The sequence below is a fragment of the Corythoichthys intestinalis genome, chromosome 12, assembly GCF_030265065.1.
Source record: "Corythoichthys intestinalis isolate RoL2023-P3 chromosome 12, ASM3026506v1, whole genome shotgun sequence".
In the NCBI taxonomy this organism is placed as follows: domain Eukaryota; kingdom Metazoa; phylum Chordata; class Actinopteri; order Syngnathiformes; family Syngnathidae; genus Corythoichthys; species Corythoichthys intestinalis.
In genome coordinates, this window is record NC_080406.1 from 40,408,058 (window position 1) to 40,421,890 (window position 13,833).

At 40.1% G+C, this 13,833-nt stretch overlaps 1 protein-coding gene across 3 annotated transcripts in view; it reads right to left on the reverse strand.

Annotated features, from left to right (window-relative positions):
• Window positions 1–13,833, reverse strand: part of LOC130926958 (TSC22 domain family protein 1-like) — a 39,192-nt gene that overhangs the window by 2,482 nt on the left and 22,877 nt on the right. The window contains exons 1-2 of one of the 3 annotated variants that reach the window (XM_057852324.1): window positions 4,962–6,480; window positions 312–363 (exon numbers count right to left, since the gene is read on the reverse strand). In XM_057852324.1, the coding sequence (XP_057708307.1) occupies window positions 312–363; window positions 4,962–5,071 (162 nt within the window). In that variant the 5' untranslated portion in view covers window positions 5,072–6,480. Of the gene's footprint in view, window positions 1–311; window positions 364–563; window positions 884–4,961; window positions 6,481–13,833 lie in introns of those variants that run through there. The other 2 variants (XM_057852323.1, XM_057852321.1) reach the window with 2 other exon arrangements.

A 13,833-nucleotide genomic window follows, 5' to 3' on the forward strand; every position in this document is an offset into this window, starting at 1 on the left:
GACAACAACGAAATAGCACTAAAGAAAGCAATTTGGCCAAAGACTACACTAATATAAAAACTCCTACGCTTGTAACGTTACACGACCAAAAAAGCAACCATAATTAAAGGGTTCATAGAGCCAAAGAGTTATGTTTTACGAGCTTATGCAAACATTTAAAGTTACACGGCCTCGTACTTTTGAAGACTCAATTTTGAGACAATGTTCTTCTAACCTATTTTTGGCTTTGAAGGAGGATTTGGTATGTAAGATAAAGGACTACAAAGCAGCTCTACTTTGTGTCGTGGTGGTAGGTAAATGTCTAAACTCACCATTGCCTGTTCAATCTTGTTGTCGATAGCCACAACACTGGCTCCCGACGAGCTGTAACACACACAAAAAGGAAAATATGAAAAATTGAAACAAGGTATTACAGTGCAACGCCACATATATGAACAATAACGTCCGGGTTATCAGAGGCCATTTTCCCCGCAGATGAGCATCTAACGCGGTAGCAGGTGAGGCGATGCAGCTAGAAAAAAGGGGGAAAAAACTCTTAGCTACAGCAAAACGTAATAGTTTACCTGCTATCGAGCTTAACGTGCGAGGTGTCTGCGCTCAACAACGACGACAAGAACGAGATGGAGACATTTCGGAGCTGGCAGACGCCTAGATCCATAGCCACGGTGTAGCAAGGCGTATTCATGCTGCTTGGGAATGTGGAAAAAGCGAGTCCGCGGCCCCACACGGGCGCAACACCACCAGCTCTCCGAGGCACATCCACGCGAGAGGTTCGGATAGTGAAGCACACGACACGGACACACGACTCAAGGTCAGCTCAGCTCTGCTGTACTCAGCTCAGCAAGAGATGTCCGCAGCTCTGGACAAGCTCGCGTGATGTCTATCGTGACGTACTCGGGAGTGTCAGTCACCGATTGGTCGAGACGGTGCTCGTTTGCATAATATATGTAGAAACGCCCCCACCTGGCGCTCAGCTGACATATTTGCATAGAATATTCGCGGAACACAAGAAGAGGTGGATGAAACCGGGAAGAACCGGATGAGACAGTACTGGGGATATGAAGAATCGTCGTTCTAAAAAGCAGTAAGATAAAGGACAATATTGGTGATTATTTAGTAGCGTCCTCATAGATGGACACCTCATTTTGGGTGTTGTAGGCCACAGTATTAACATTATTTTGGTATAACAGTGTGACCTACATTACCCAAAATGTGATGACTAGGTTTATATACAGTACAGGCCAAAAGTTTGGACACACCTCATTCAATGGAACTCACATGAAGGCTCCAACTCCATTGATAAAGCAATAAATTCCATTATTAAACCTAAAAAGGCATACCTGTGAAGTCAAAAAAAGGTGACTCTCATGAAGCTCATCTAAAGAATGGCAAGAGTGTGCAAAAAAAGTCATCTGAGCAAAGGATGGCTACTTTGAAGATACCAACATAGACTTCATAATATACATTATGAAAGTATGATACCAGAATATTATACGTGTTTTGAGTTTTTCTTTCTTTTTTTATTTTTTGCTAAGTACATAATTACACATGTGTTCATTCATAGATGTACTATCTTCAGTGAGAATTTACAATGTAAAATTGTAAATAGTCATGAAAATTAAAAAAAAAAAAAAAAAAAAAAAAAAAAAACGCACGAATGAGACTATTTCCATTATTTTGTCCAACCCCTGTGTATGTGTTGGACAAAATAATGGAAATAGTCTCATTTGTGCGTTTTTTGTTTTGTTTTTTTCGCCTTAAAAAACCATTAAAACCCAATATAATATGGTGTAGGTCCGCCTTTTGCAGCAATTACAGCCTCAATTCTCCGAGGTATTGATTCATACAACTCATACAACTTGTGAATTGTTTCCAGAGGAATTTTAAGCTATTTTTCGATTAGAAAACCTTCTAACTCTTTTAAAGACGATGGCGGTAGAAATCGACGTCTTAATTGATTCTCTAAAGCTGACCATAACTGCTTAGGTCTTGGTGCCGGCCACACAAGATGCTCAACTGCATTAGAATGTTCCTCATGCCATTCTTTAACAATTATGTCCAATGATTATGATGCCAAAATTTTAGGTGTTTCCATTGTTTTATCCAACCCTTGTATACATATTTTTTTAAATGTATACATACGTTTTAAAAAAAATAAATGGATACATACATTTTTTTATTAACCATTACTAAATTGGGAGGGCAATCTCTTCCAGTCAAAATGAGTTGGACATTTAAGCACCATCATTGAAGGCAAATGAGTTAAATAGGTGCCCAATAAAGGTTAATATGTTGCAGTTTTCAGTACAGTAAAAATGAAATTTTTTGAGTCTACTGCAGAAAAAATGCTTCTTCATTTACTGGAAAAGTATTAAGGCTCTAAAGGTCATTTAAAAACATACTACTCATTTAAGTATTTATACTGTGTGGTAATGGTATCAATAGCGTTACCGTTCAGGCATCCAAGAACATGCATTGGCTGCCCTCACGTGGGATTGTATGACATATCTAGTGAGGGTCACTTAAAATGGCTCGGATATAGAGCAGATTAGATATATTTGGGGTAGTTAACTCATTGCCTGCCATTGACATGGTCCAATTCATTTAAAATAGGCGGAATGGAATGGAATCATCAATAAATGCAATTGACTGTGTTCGACGTCCAATCCGTTTTGATTGGGACTGTGGCCAGCCTTTTTAGGTCAAAATGAATTGGGTGTCTAGTGCTGTCAATGGCAGTCAATAAGTAAAATTGCAGGGATGGTGCACCTAAACAGCAGTCAGAAAGCAGACTGACCCTCCAGTTCCAAATTTCCACCATAGAGCTACGATACTGCCACCCCATGACTGAGTATTGAGTCTACTAACAAATGAACAATGGACCAAGTCTATCAAAAAAAAAATCTAGTACAGTATTTCAAGTTTATATAGCTTTCATAAAAGGCACAGCTATACCAAAAGACTTTACAGAGTGTGTACTTAAGAAAAAAGAACTCAGAAATCAGCCTCCAAAACAAAGCTTGTCATTCATCCTCTTTGAAGATTTAAGTCTCAGTTGAAAGAGATCCGAAGGCTCCTTTCAGCAGTTATCAAAGATGTACACGATCGCAGCGAGCAGGACATCATCCAATTCCGCTAACAAGCTAGGTTTGATAGTAAACAAGCAATTGTAGCCTCCTTTGAAGTAAAATACACATGTACATACACAAAGAATAAATTCTGTAGTCTCACCTAGATCCCCAATACTTCACTCCTTCACCCTTTCTGAGTCCAGACTCCATGCTAATGATGCATCTCATTTGCAATACCGGTAACCTCCAAACGTTTCTGCAGTAGTCAGCCGCAATAGTCAAATAGTCAACTTTTTCTTCACCAGAAATGGTGCTGGCAGAAGCATATACAACCATTAGAAGCCAAAACCATCAAGCACAGATACCGATTTTCCTTACAATAAATGTCACAAAATATCCTGCTTAACATTAATGGCAATATCCAAACAGTGAGAGACAGGCATGGAGTAAAAGATGGTTCAGATCCATGTACACAAAAGGGATAGTATTGTTATACTGGTGTATTAAGCATTTTTAATGCTTAAAATTAGCACCTGGAGGATTGTTTTGATGTCATTCAATTCCAGGAACCCACTTAAGATAAACAGCTTAGCAAGAGTGTCTAAGACACTGAGCTCTTCCGGGCACTTTATTTTTTTGAATGATCAAGAGGTGAAGCCAATTGCATAGACCCACCCAAAAAGACGGCAAAACCTGACCTCTAAAAGGTAGAAAACAGTGGGGGCTCCCATATAAAATACAGCTCAACCAGCAAGTGACGTATAACAAAACGCGGGGCTCGAGACTAATTTATAAATTTAGGAGCCACTGAGACATCTAGCAGAGTATTTTGACAGCAATTCATTTAATTGGGTAGAAAAAAAAAATCAGATACATAGCACATACCTATTTGTTATCAAAACTAGAAAAAGTGTTCAAGAATTATTATATTTCAAAATGACAATCATTTGTATTATTATGTTTAGGTATGCTTGAATAAAAAAATCTAAATATTCTTGTATTTTCACATGCCATAAGTATACATCAGGGTTGAAACTAATTGACTTTCAAGAAATCAAAATGTCAGTATCAATAGCAATTGGATCAATAAGTGGAACTGATCATGTAATAACGCATGGATTGCATTTTCTTTGCAATAAGTATGGACTCTGTTGAAGTCGGTCGATCCAAAATCATGTTGCTTTGCATGGCTGTACGCTGTAACAAGAAGTTGGCATCCTACCAAGGAAGCAAATTCTAAAAGAAACATATTAAACTGATTTAAAATGTCAAATTGTTGTATGACCCAATAAATCATGTTTACAGAAAAAAGGCACATAACGTTTCAATGCAGGAACAACTGCAAAAGCAAAATACTGATGGTAAAAGCAGCTGTAGCTTCTCTTCTAACAACAAAATCCAGCACAACATCTTAAAAATGTTCTTAAATGATCATAATGAAGAGGCAAATGGACTAATTGAATGCTTCATGTCTTGCTGTATTGTGACAAGTAGGTGACTTCATGTGAGAACAGATGGAGTAACATGAGGGTAGCACAGTGGTTGCACAAACAAAAAAAGCCAAGTATGGAAAGCATGGCCATGACACAAATGAATTTATTCACAATTTAGTAGAATCATTATAGTATTAATGTGTTTTTTTTTTTTTTTTTTTTAAGATTTTATTTTATTCACTTCAGATATATTAAACAGTGTATCGATGGACACAAATTTCCAGTGCTTCATTTGTGCATTTGTGATAAAGTCCTTTAACGTTCATACAAGCGCTTAAAGCAGGAATGAATAGAAAGTTCACAGAGAGCCACACACAATACGGCCTTTGGAGCCTTTTGTGTGCAGATCTTGTGTTGATTGGCCGGGCAACGCTACAGTAGACAGTCTTTAGTTTACCTTTTGAGATGCTGCTCCAGCTCCCAGAACAAAAGCTTCATTGCCATCTCGTCATGGCCCTGAACACGGACACTGCGCACTCTCATGGGGTCTTCGGACTGAAGGAACATTTAAAATCCAAAGAAGAAAAGTGTGTCTTGGCCAGCTTTGTTTAAGGTTGCCTAAAAATCCTTGTTTCTTATCAAAGATTGGATCTGAACAAGCTCCCTAAAGATGCGTTCATAGCAGTAACAACTGCACAGGCATTATAAAATTAAAAACCAGGTTGACACGAGTTCCTATGTGTGTTCTCCCCATTTCCCTCCGTCATCTATTTGTGTTTGAATGACTGTGGGTGAATTACCAGACAGAAGCTGGGTGAGTAGTGACGCGTGATCATGTGACACAGCGAGTTACATAAACTATCAACAGAGATTAGCATGTGGCCCAATGATTTCCCTGCTCCTCCACCACAAACCTTCTTCCAGAAACTGTACAGTTAAGCCTACAACACCATCACATTGGAACACCCTCAATCTCTACAAAATAGTTTTTCTTTTTCTTCCACTTTCTCTACAATTATCTGCAATACTTCAAAAACCAAAGGAACAGTTTTTAGACTTTGGAGAAAGCAAGCATACCTGGACAAATGCCTATCCCGGCACATGGAGTACATGCAAATTCCACAGAGGAAAGCCACAGCCCTGCTTTGAACTAACCACAACCCGATTCATTTTTAGTGCACTCTGCTTATATGTGAGGCAATTTGATCGAAACTGTACACTTAGGTAGATTTTCAGCTGTAATTATGCTTTTGAGTTTTCAAAAAATTAAGTTATTTGAAATCTGGCCAGAATTGACTAAATTATCTTTTTATTTTCCTCGGTTTTTCTTCCAACCTGACAGCCAGAGCCCAGCGGCTGTGTACTGATGCTCCCCATCAAAACTGATGGTGCAAACTTGAGTAGCGCTGCAAAGAAGGATAGATCCATTGTCCCAAAGATAGATGTGCCAAATTTATGGTATATAAAAAAAAAAAATAATAAAATACGATAAAAAAGACTTGAGGCTGAAATTACTGCCAAGGCTGCATGAACTTTAGGTCATTATGGAACTTTATGAGTAGAATACAATTTCAAGGTAAGAGGATATAAAAAAAATGTGGGGAAAAAAGTGAACCACTGTAAATCCTTTCCAGACTGTGTTCCCAAAACATGACTACAGATGTCCCAATCCGATATTTGAATCGGATCGGACGCCGATATGGGCAAAAAAATGTGCATCGGTATCGGATCGTCCGACACGGAAAAATTCCGATCCAGACTTCCGATCCAGTTTTTTTTTTTAAATCCGGTCCGGCTTTTACAGCGCACCGACTTACATAATCCATTCCGGTTTTTGCTTCGGTTTCCCTAAAATCCGGTCCGTATTTTACGGCACACCTTCAACACACTACATTACCGTCTCCCAATTTACCGAGAGACTTTAACGGTAAAAATGTCAGCTGTGTGGGATCATTTCACCTTAAAGGACGACAAAGACAAAGAGGCAGAGTGCAACATATGCCACAATAAAGTCAAGCGTGGTGGTAAAGCTGTAAGAAGTTATAATACAACCAACCTAATCAAGCATTTAGCGAAATACCACCACAAACAATATTAGGCGTATGTTGAGAAAACCGAAGACAAAAACAAAGGTCCTACGCAACTAACACTGGCAGAAACTTTTGCTGTGTGTGACAAACTGGCACCCGACAGTCCCAAAGCCCAGGGAATAACAAGAGTCATTGCCCAAGAATTCCTCCTGGATGACGAGCCATTATCTCTCGTGAGTAAAGACGCACCATCCAACACTTAGAACCACGGTACAACATGCCCAGCCGTCATTACGTCCTTGAGCGATTCGGCCGTGGAAGATTCGAGAACAATTCACAAACATCCAAATTCCGATTATTGAAATATGTCAAGTATAGCGGAACTAATACACAGCGCGGTCTTCGGGACGCAATGAGAAACTGACCGCATTGCGTCCCGAGAGTAAACATCATTCTTGTCATACACGCAGGTAATGCCAATGCTCAACTCACGACTTTAGCTCCACTCATGCCGCTGGATAAAAAACACAAGAATACCTGACTGCTGCTGACAGCCGCTACAAACTACGTCAACATCGTTTTACTGTAGATAATAGATATCATATGTACAGTGATACCTCAGCTCACGAACGCTTAAGCTCACGAACTTTTCGCCTGAAGAACATTAAATTCGCGAGCATATAGTCTCTGCTGACGAACTAGTTTTCGGCGGACGAACCAATTCACGCGGTCGAAAAGCGCCACGAGAAGCTGACGCACGCTCACGGCGTCCCAGTTCGTCCCCTCACTTTCGTTGAGTGCGGACGTGGTTTGTGTTTGATAGACATTTTGGACCATATTGAGTGTACTTTTGCTATTATGGGACCGAAAAAGAGTTACCTACAGTCCTTATGGAAGGTGACTCGTGTTACCAATTCGCCCTCGACTGGTAATTGGCGGTGCTTTCAGTTTCCCACCGTAGTGAGAAGTGGACCGGCGAGTCACGTTGGCTCGTTGTCGTCGGTTGTCTTCGGTTCGCCCGATTTCCTCTCCAGAAAGGAGGCGGCGTGCATACAAACACCCAGAGGCGTCGGATGGCTTTTTGTGGGCACTTTTATTAACAACCAAAAGCATGTGGGGGCACAGCAGTGGAGTCTACGCTAACTGCGCACTTTGCCGGTAACACTCTCCTTCCAAACAGTAACTCCCTCCCTCCTTCCTCCTCCCACTCCATTCCATCAAGCCATCAACTACCATCACAAAGGTAAATAAAACGACTTTATTATACAGTACAGTTTATTTCTTTAATTATAATACAATAGCACATTTATTATACATAAAATAAGGTATATTTTTGTGTAGTTTTAAGGCTTATTTAGTAGAAAATTATGTTTTATGGGGACCTGGGAACGGATTATTCTCATTTTAATGGTTTCTTATGGGAAATAAATGTTCGGAAGACGAACTTTTCGCCTTACACACACTTTCTGGGAACCAATTATGTTCGTGAGCTGAGGTATCACTGTATATAGAACTAGATGCAAAATGACAGACTCGACGGCGTTAGCAACATTGAAGTATGGAAAACTAAACGGCCACCATCTTAAAGCAGGACACTTCCCTAGTAGGCTGTTGTGAACCTTCCAAGCAAACCTAATTAACTTTATCTAAAATACTCCTAAATCGGCAAAATCTTGACTTGAATCTATCTTCAAAACAGTTTTAAAACTTTCACATGTCGAAAGTCGACAGAAGGGAAATTATGGAATAAGGGGAGCAATTTTAACAACTTTAACAGTTGATTCGCAAAATTAAATGAATTAAATGTAGTTTAAAGCTGCTGATACAGAACTGGGACTTGAGTATTTTATTTACTGTTGTAAAATGTTAACTTGATACTGAAATAGTCGCTTATTTAAACCTGAGAGGCTTTTTATACAATTATTGTAACTAATGCACGAAACATTAAAAGCATCTAATAGCTTTGGGGGTGGGGGGGGTTGTGGGATTTTCCACTGAGGTTTTTTGTGTGTTTTGCTTTTTTAAGACAGTTTACAATATTATTTGCACGTTTTACTGATTGACTATGCCATTTCTGTTTGTTATTTATAATGTATTGTGTTTGTCATTGAATAAACAGGTCAGTTTCTTGTTACCAACCGTTGTGTGTTATTCAAACTCACCTAATTCAGCTGGCTAGTTGTTGTCAAGAGTACTAAAACTTTTCAACATTAGTGACAACTAAGTAAGGAGGCTAAATAACTTTAAACTTTAACACATGCTCAGATAGGCCGGTATCGGTATCGGCCAGTATCGGTATCGGATCGGAAGTGCAAAACAATATCGGTGTCGGATCGGAAGTGCAAAAACCTGGATCGGGACATCCCTAAACATGACTAAACAGTTTTCTATGGTTAAACTGGATGGTGCAAACAGTTTTGAATGGTTCAACTAGATGGTGCAAAATGCTTACACCTAGGCACAAATTACTTATTAGATCTCTGGGAACTGAATAAGCCTGCAAAAGCAGTTTATAGTAGCATTACTCTTATCACAGAAGAAACATTTTTCCACCTTAGCGCGTGTATTTCAGTCCTATATGTGACAGATGAGAAAAAGCGCGCGTGCCTCAGGGTCTTATCTTGTCATGTCTCATTGAAAGTCAACATTACGATGGCCAAAACCCTTGCCAGAGAGAAACCATAACAGACTCTCAGAAACCCACTGACCAGCAGAGAGACCGCCTGCCAAGAAATAACAGGTACGGGAAGAGGACAAAGCTGGGATTTTACTTGTCCTAACAAACTCGATCTGTCTGGATGAATCAGCATCACACGATTTCGGCGAAGGCCAGACAGTTACCTAACTTAAGAACCTCATGCATGACCACCGGCTTCAAATACTTCAAATAGTTTGACAAAGCCGAATGTCATAAATTATTATGGGTTTTCAGGAGGAGATAAAGACATGTTCTTTGTTAAAAGTTTGTTAACAGATCTTACACAATTCTACAATATTTTAATTACTGATGCACAGATATCGATACCACTAACCACAGGGGGTGTGATCCAGCCCAAAATGGTGGTATCGGGATCGGCGAGTACCAACAAACAGGGCGCCGATACCATTTACCAGTCCAGTAACACTGAACGCAGCCTTTTTTCTCCTGACACTTTTTCTCCACTACTTTCCATGCCAAGCAGCTATCGCTATTGAACTGCTCCAGACCAAAGAGAGCAGGCAAATAGTTGCTCTTAACTGATGCCGGGCAGCTTTTTCATATGGAGGAAAACTAGGAGTAGGAGAAGAAAACCTCGGCGGTTTCGGGATATATCAGCGCCGAGTACAATGTCTGGGGATGGACCGCAGCAACGTACCCAGGTCAGTGGGACGAGAAGAGTGAAGAGGCAAGATAGATATTCGAAAAAAATCACTGAAATGACTTGTCTGTAACATGCCCCTTGCCTTTGTTTAAATCGGCAAAATCCTGCTTTTTATGGCTCACGCAGTACCTAAGTATAACATCCCGAGTCGCAAATTTATTCAGGAGAGGACTATCCTTCACTAAAAAAAATAAAGTAACGAAACATGTTTTAGAAAAGCTGGAGAACGCAGGGGCCATAAGCTTTTCAACCGACGTCTGGAGCAGCCAAGTCCCCCAACTTTCCCTGCTTAGTTTAACAGCCAGCTGGAAATCGTAGTACTTCATGCGAATTAATTCAAGGGATCACACACACCGGCCAAGCAACTGCTGTTCAACTGAAGCATCCCGAAGTCAAAGGTACTTTACTTTTCTTGTCCTTTACTGAAAGAAATGGCACAGTAATTTGAGACCCATTTCAAAAGTGCTGTAGAAGCAAGCAAAGTAAGCTAAGCTAAGTGGCTAAGCTGTGTGTGTGTGCGCGCAGTGTTCGCATTCGTGTGTTGCAATGGATGGAGTTATGTTGCTGCTGGTGCACAAAGACTGAGGCTAATAGAGAGTAGAGCACAGATCTTGAGCCCGAACCAGACCCCAGTTTCGGGTCGGGGCAGGCCCACAATGTAAATTATTACATTCGGGTCGGGCTGACTTCTCTCCCGCTAACTTTTTTTAAAAATATATTCATATATTTACACTTAAACGATGTATGGATGTTAAAGAGCATACGACACGAGAAAAAAAAGTCTTAAATGGCATTATTATGTGAATTAGAATCATATTTTGAGACGATTCGACTATATACAACAATTTAGCAAAGCACAGATGACGAGAAATTAGCCTTTTAATCTGCCAGTTAGCCACGCCTACCATTATAGGGCTTTAGCGTCCCCAACAGGTGGATGACGTCAGCGGTAGACTGGGCTCATCGATTTTACTATTCAGCCCATTGAGGGGGAATTATTCAGAACGAGGAAAACGCGACGAAGAAAGCCGCCAAATGTCATTGTTTCAGTCTCTCTACTCCAATATTTTTACAGGATATTCTTTTTATCCAAGTATTTTTCCCCAATAGCAATATAAATGGCTTGAGAAGGACCAGTCAGCCCGTCGAGGGAGAACTATTCAGAACGAGGAAAACGCGATGAAGAGAGCAGCAAAATGTCATTGTTTCTGTCTCTTTACTTCAATATTTTTACAGGATATTCTTTTTATCCAAGTATTTTTCCCCAATAGCTATATAAATGGCTTGAGAAGGACCAGTCAGCCCGTCGAGGGGGAACTATTCACAATGAGGAAAACGCGACGAAGAGAGCGGCAAAATGTCATTGTTTCTGTCTCTTTACTTCAATATTTTTACAGGATATTCTTTTTATCCAAGTATTTTCCCCAATTGCTAAATAAATGGCATGGTCATGACAAATAACAGTCTTGTGCTGAATGGAATATGAAATAATAAAAATGCATTTATTCAGGACGACATGGCAAAATTACTCCATAATGGTCAAAACTGTCGACTTCACCTTTACTGTCACACCTCCCGAACTATATTTTATGACACCTAAATCGGACATATGTCATTTCCCTTCCCCGGCTTCGGAGAATGTAAACAAACCAGAAGGCGTGACAGCTAGCCGACATGCTAACCCGAACCGAATGATGTTTCAAAGTCTTCAAAGCGGAAAATCACACATAACTATCCTAGATTATTTGACATGACGACCCGGTTGTCTATTGTCGTCGCGGATCGGCAAACCGGCCGGCGGAGAGCAATTTACAGTTCGTTCCCCGGAGGAGGGTGGCTGGAGTTGTTGTGCAGCTAACGGGCTGCTGCTAATGACCATTAGGACAGCTTTTTATATGCCTATCAATGATCAAACGTAAGTAGTCCTTCATTTAAAGGAAGTTTGTAGTGTTTACTTTGTAATCGCTGTATTCGTATTTGACATAATACAAAACAAGATGTTTACTCACTTCCTCGTAAGTCCAATGGTCCCACAGTAAATATCCACGGTGAATAGGAACCTTTTGAAACTCCAAAAAGGCGCATACGCCTCTCCCTCATACAGAATGATTTTGCTGCAGCCGTTTGGCTGGCGTGATGCGAAAAATAAACGTATTAACTAGCAAGATCAGCTGAATCATTTGTCCCCATACACAACAGTACGCTGTATAGTGAAGAGGACGTCTTCTACAGTAAACGTCACAGCGCCCTCCTCCTCAATGCAAGACCGAAGCCGGAAGTCACTCATTTTCCTGGCGCAGGATTCAAAAAACTAAATAAATATAGCGATCGCTTCCACACACATCCAAGCGGTCCATATCATTCAGGAGCATAAAATACCACGTGTATTATGAAATAAACATGCTTTTTCGTGTCACAGGCACTTTAAACTAAGGAATACTTGTCATAAAATAATTTGGATACAACAGAGAAGGCGCTGTGCATGCCTGCGCACATGAACACCATGGCCCTGCCCTCTTTTTAATCTTCCCCTCCCGAGCTGGCGCCCTCCGATGGCCCGCATCCTGGTATTTCCGTTCGATTAGACGCGGCAAGAAGTGAAAAACCTAAGGACGGGAGAATTGAAAAGGCACCGGTCGGAGTGGGATATGGAAAGACTTCAAATTGATTGTTGAAGATGCTATACAGAAACCTGTGTCAGCTTCGCTGAATGAAAAACGAATGCAGTGCTTTGCTCTCATACGAGAAATATATTTAACAAACTTTTCCAGCGTTATTTCGTTGCGTAAATGCATTTATAATGATCATAAAACTATGTAGACTATTTAAACATTGAGAACTTTTTTTCGTTTTTTTTTTTTTTTTTCAACTCGAAGAGATTAAAATAAATGTCTAATCCACTATCCGCCTGATGGAACAGACACAAATATAAAATATATAAATGTTTATTGAATATCCATTTTACAGTCTTGTTTAACTGGGAGAATTCGTTACAAAAGAAAGGCTTTAATTTGTTATCATTATGGACAGGCATCGACACAAATATGATCACACAAAACGCAACCATGCATCGCATCCCCGCATTTCCTCCTTGTCCTGAGTCCTCACAGATAAAACATAAAATTTGGTTGTTTTTTTTCGGGCTCATGCCTACAAATAAAACATAAAATTTTGGGGGGTTTCGGGCTCGGGCCTGCAAATCAAGTTAATTGATCGGGCTCGGGACAGGTCGGGCTTACATACCCGCGGGCCAGGTCAGCTGGATTTTTTAGGCCTGATCTAACCTCTAATAGACACAATACTGTGGTCAATTATTATTATATAATTTCAAGAACGTTGCACTGTTTGGCCTTTGAGAGGTTTAAAAAAGTTTATTCAGAGTTTATTATTATGAATTAGGGAAGCAATGATACAGTTAAGTCACGGTTCGGTATGATTTTCGATTCGACTCAATACATTTAATGCTCTGACACAAAAAAATACAAGTATTATTTTTTAAATGTTTTTTTTATTTTGCTAACATGCAAAAATAACATTGCCATCATATAAACACGCATTTCAGTGCATAATATTTATGCGGTTACTTCTTACTGATCTGAACAAATTTTGTATAAAAGTGCTAAGAACAATCTTTACTGTTTGTAAAGTCAGGCGGAGCACAATGTTGATTGCAACAGCTCTCTTAACAGCTAGGTTTACCACATGAGCAAAATATCCTATTTGTGGTCCGAGTCCATCTGTGTCACGAGTCAGCTGTGTTGCACGATGGCTAGAGGAGGTGAAACTTTTGCCCCATCGAGGAAAACGAAATCGCTGCATGGGAATACTTCGGCTACAAGTTATAGACTGCCGCGGCTTTTGAGGAGGGCCAACCAACATGTAAAACATGTTTGCGGATGGCTGCCAAGGAGGCAATACCTCACATATGATTTCGCAT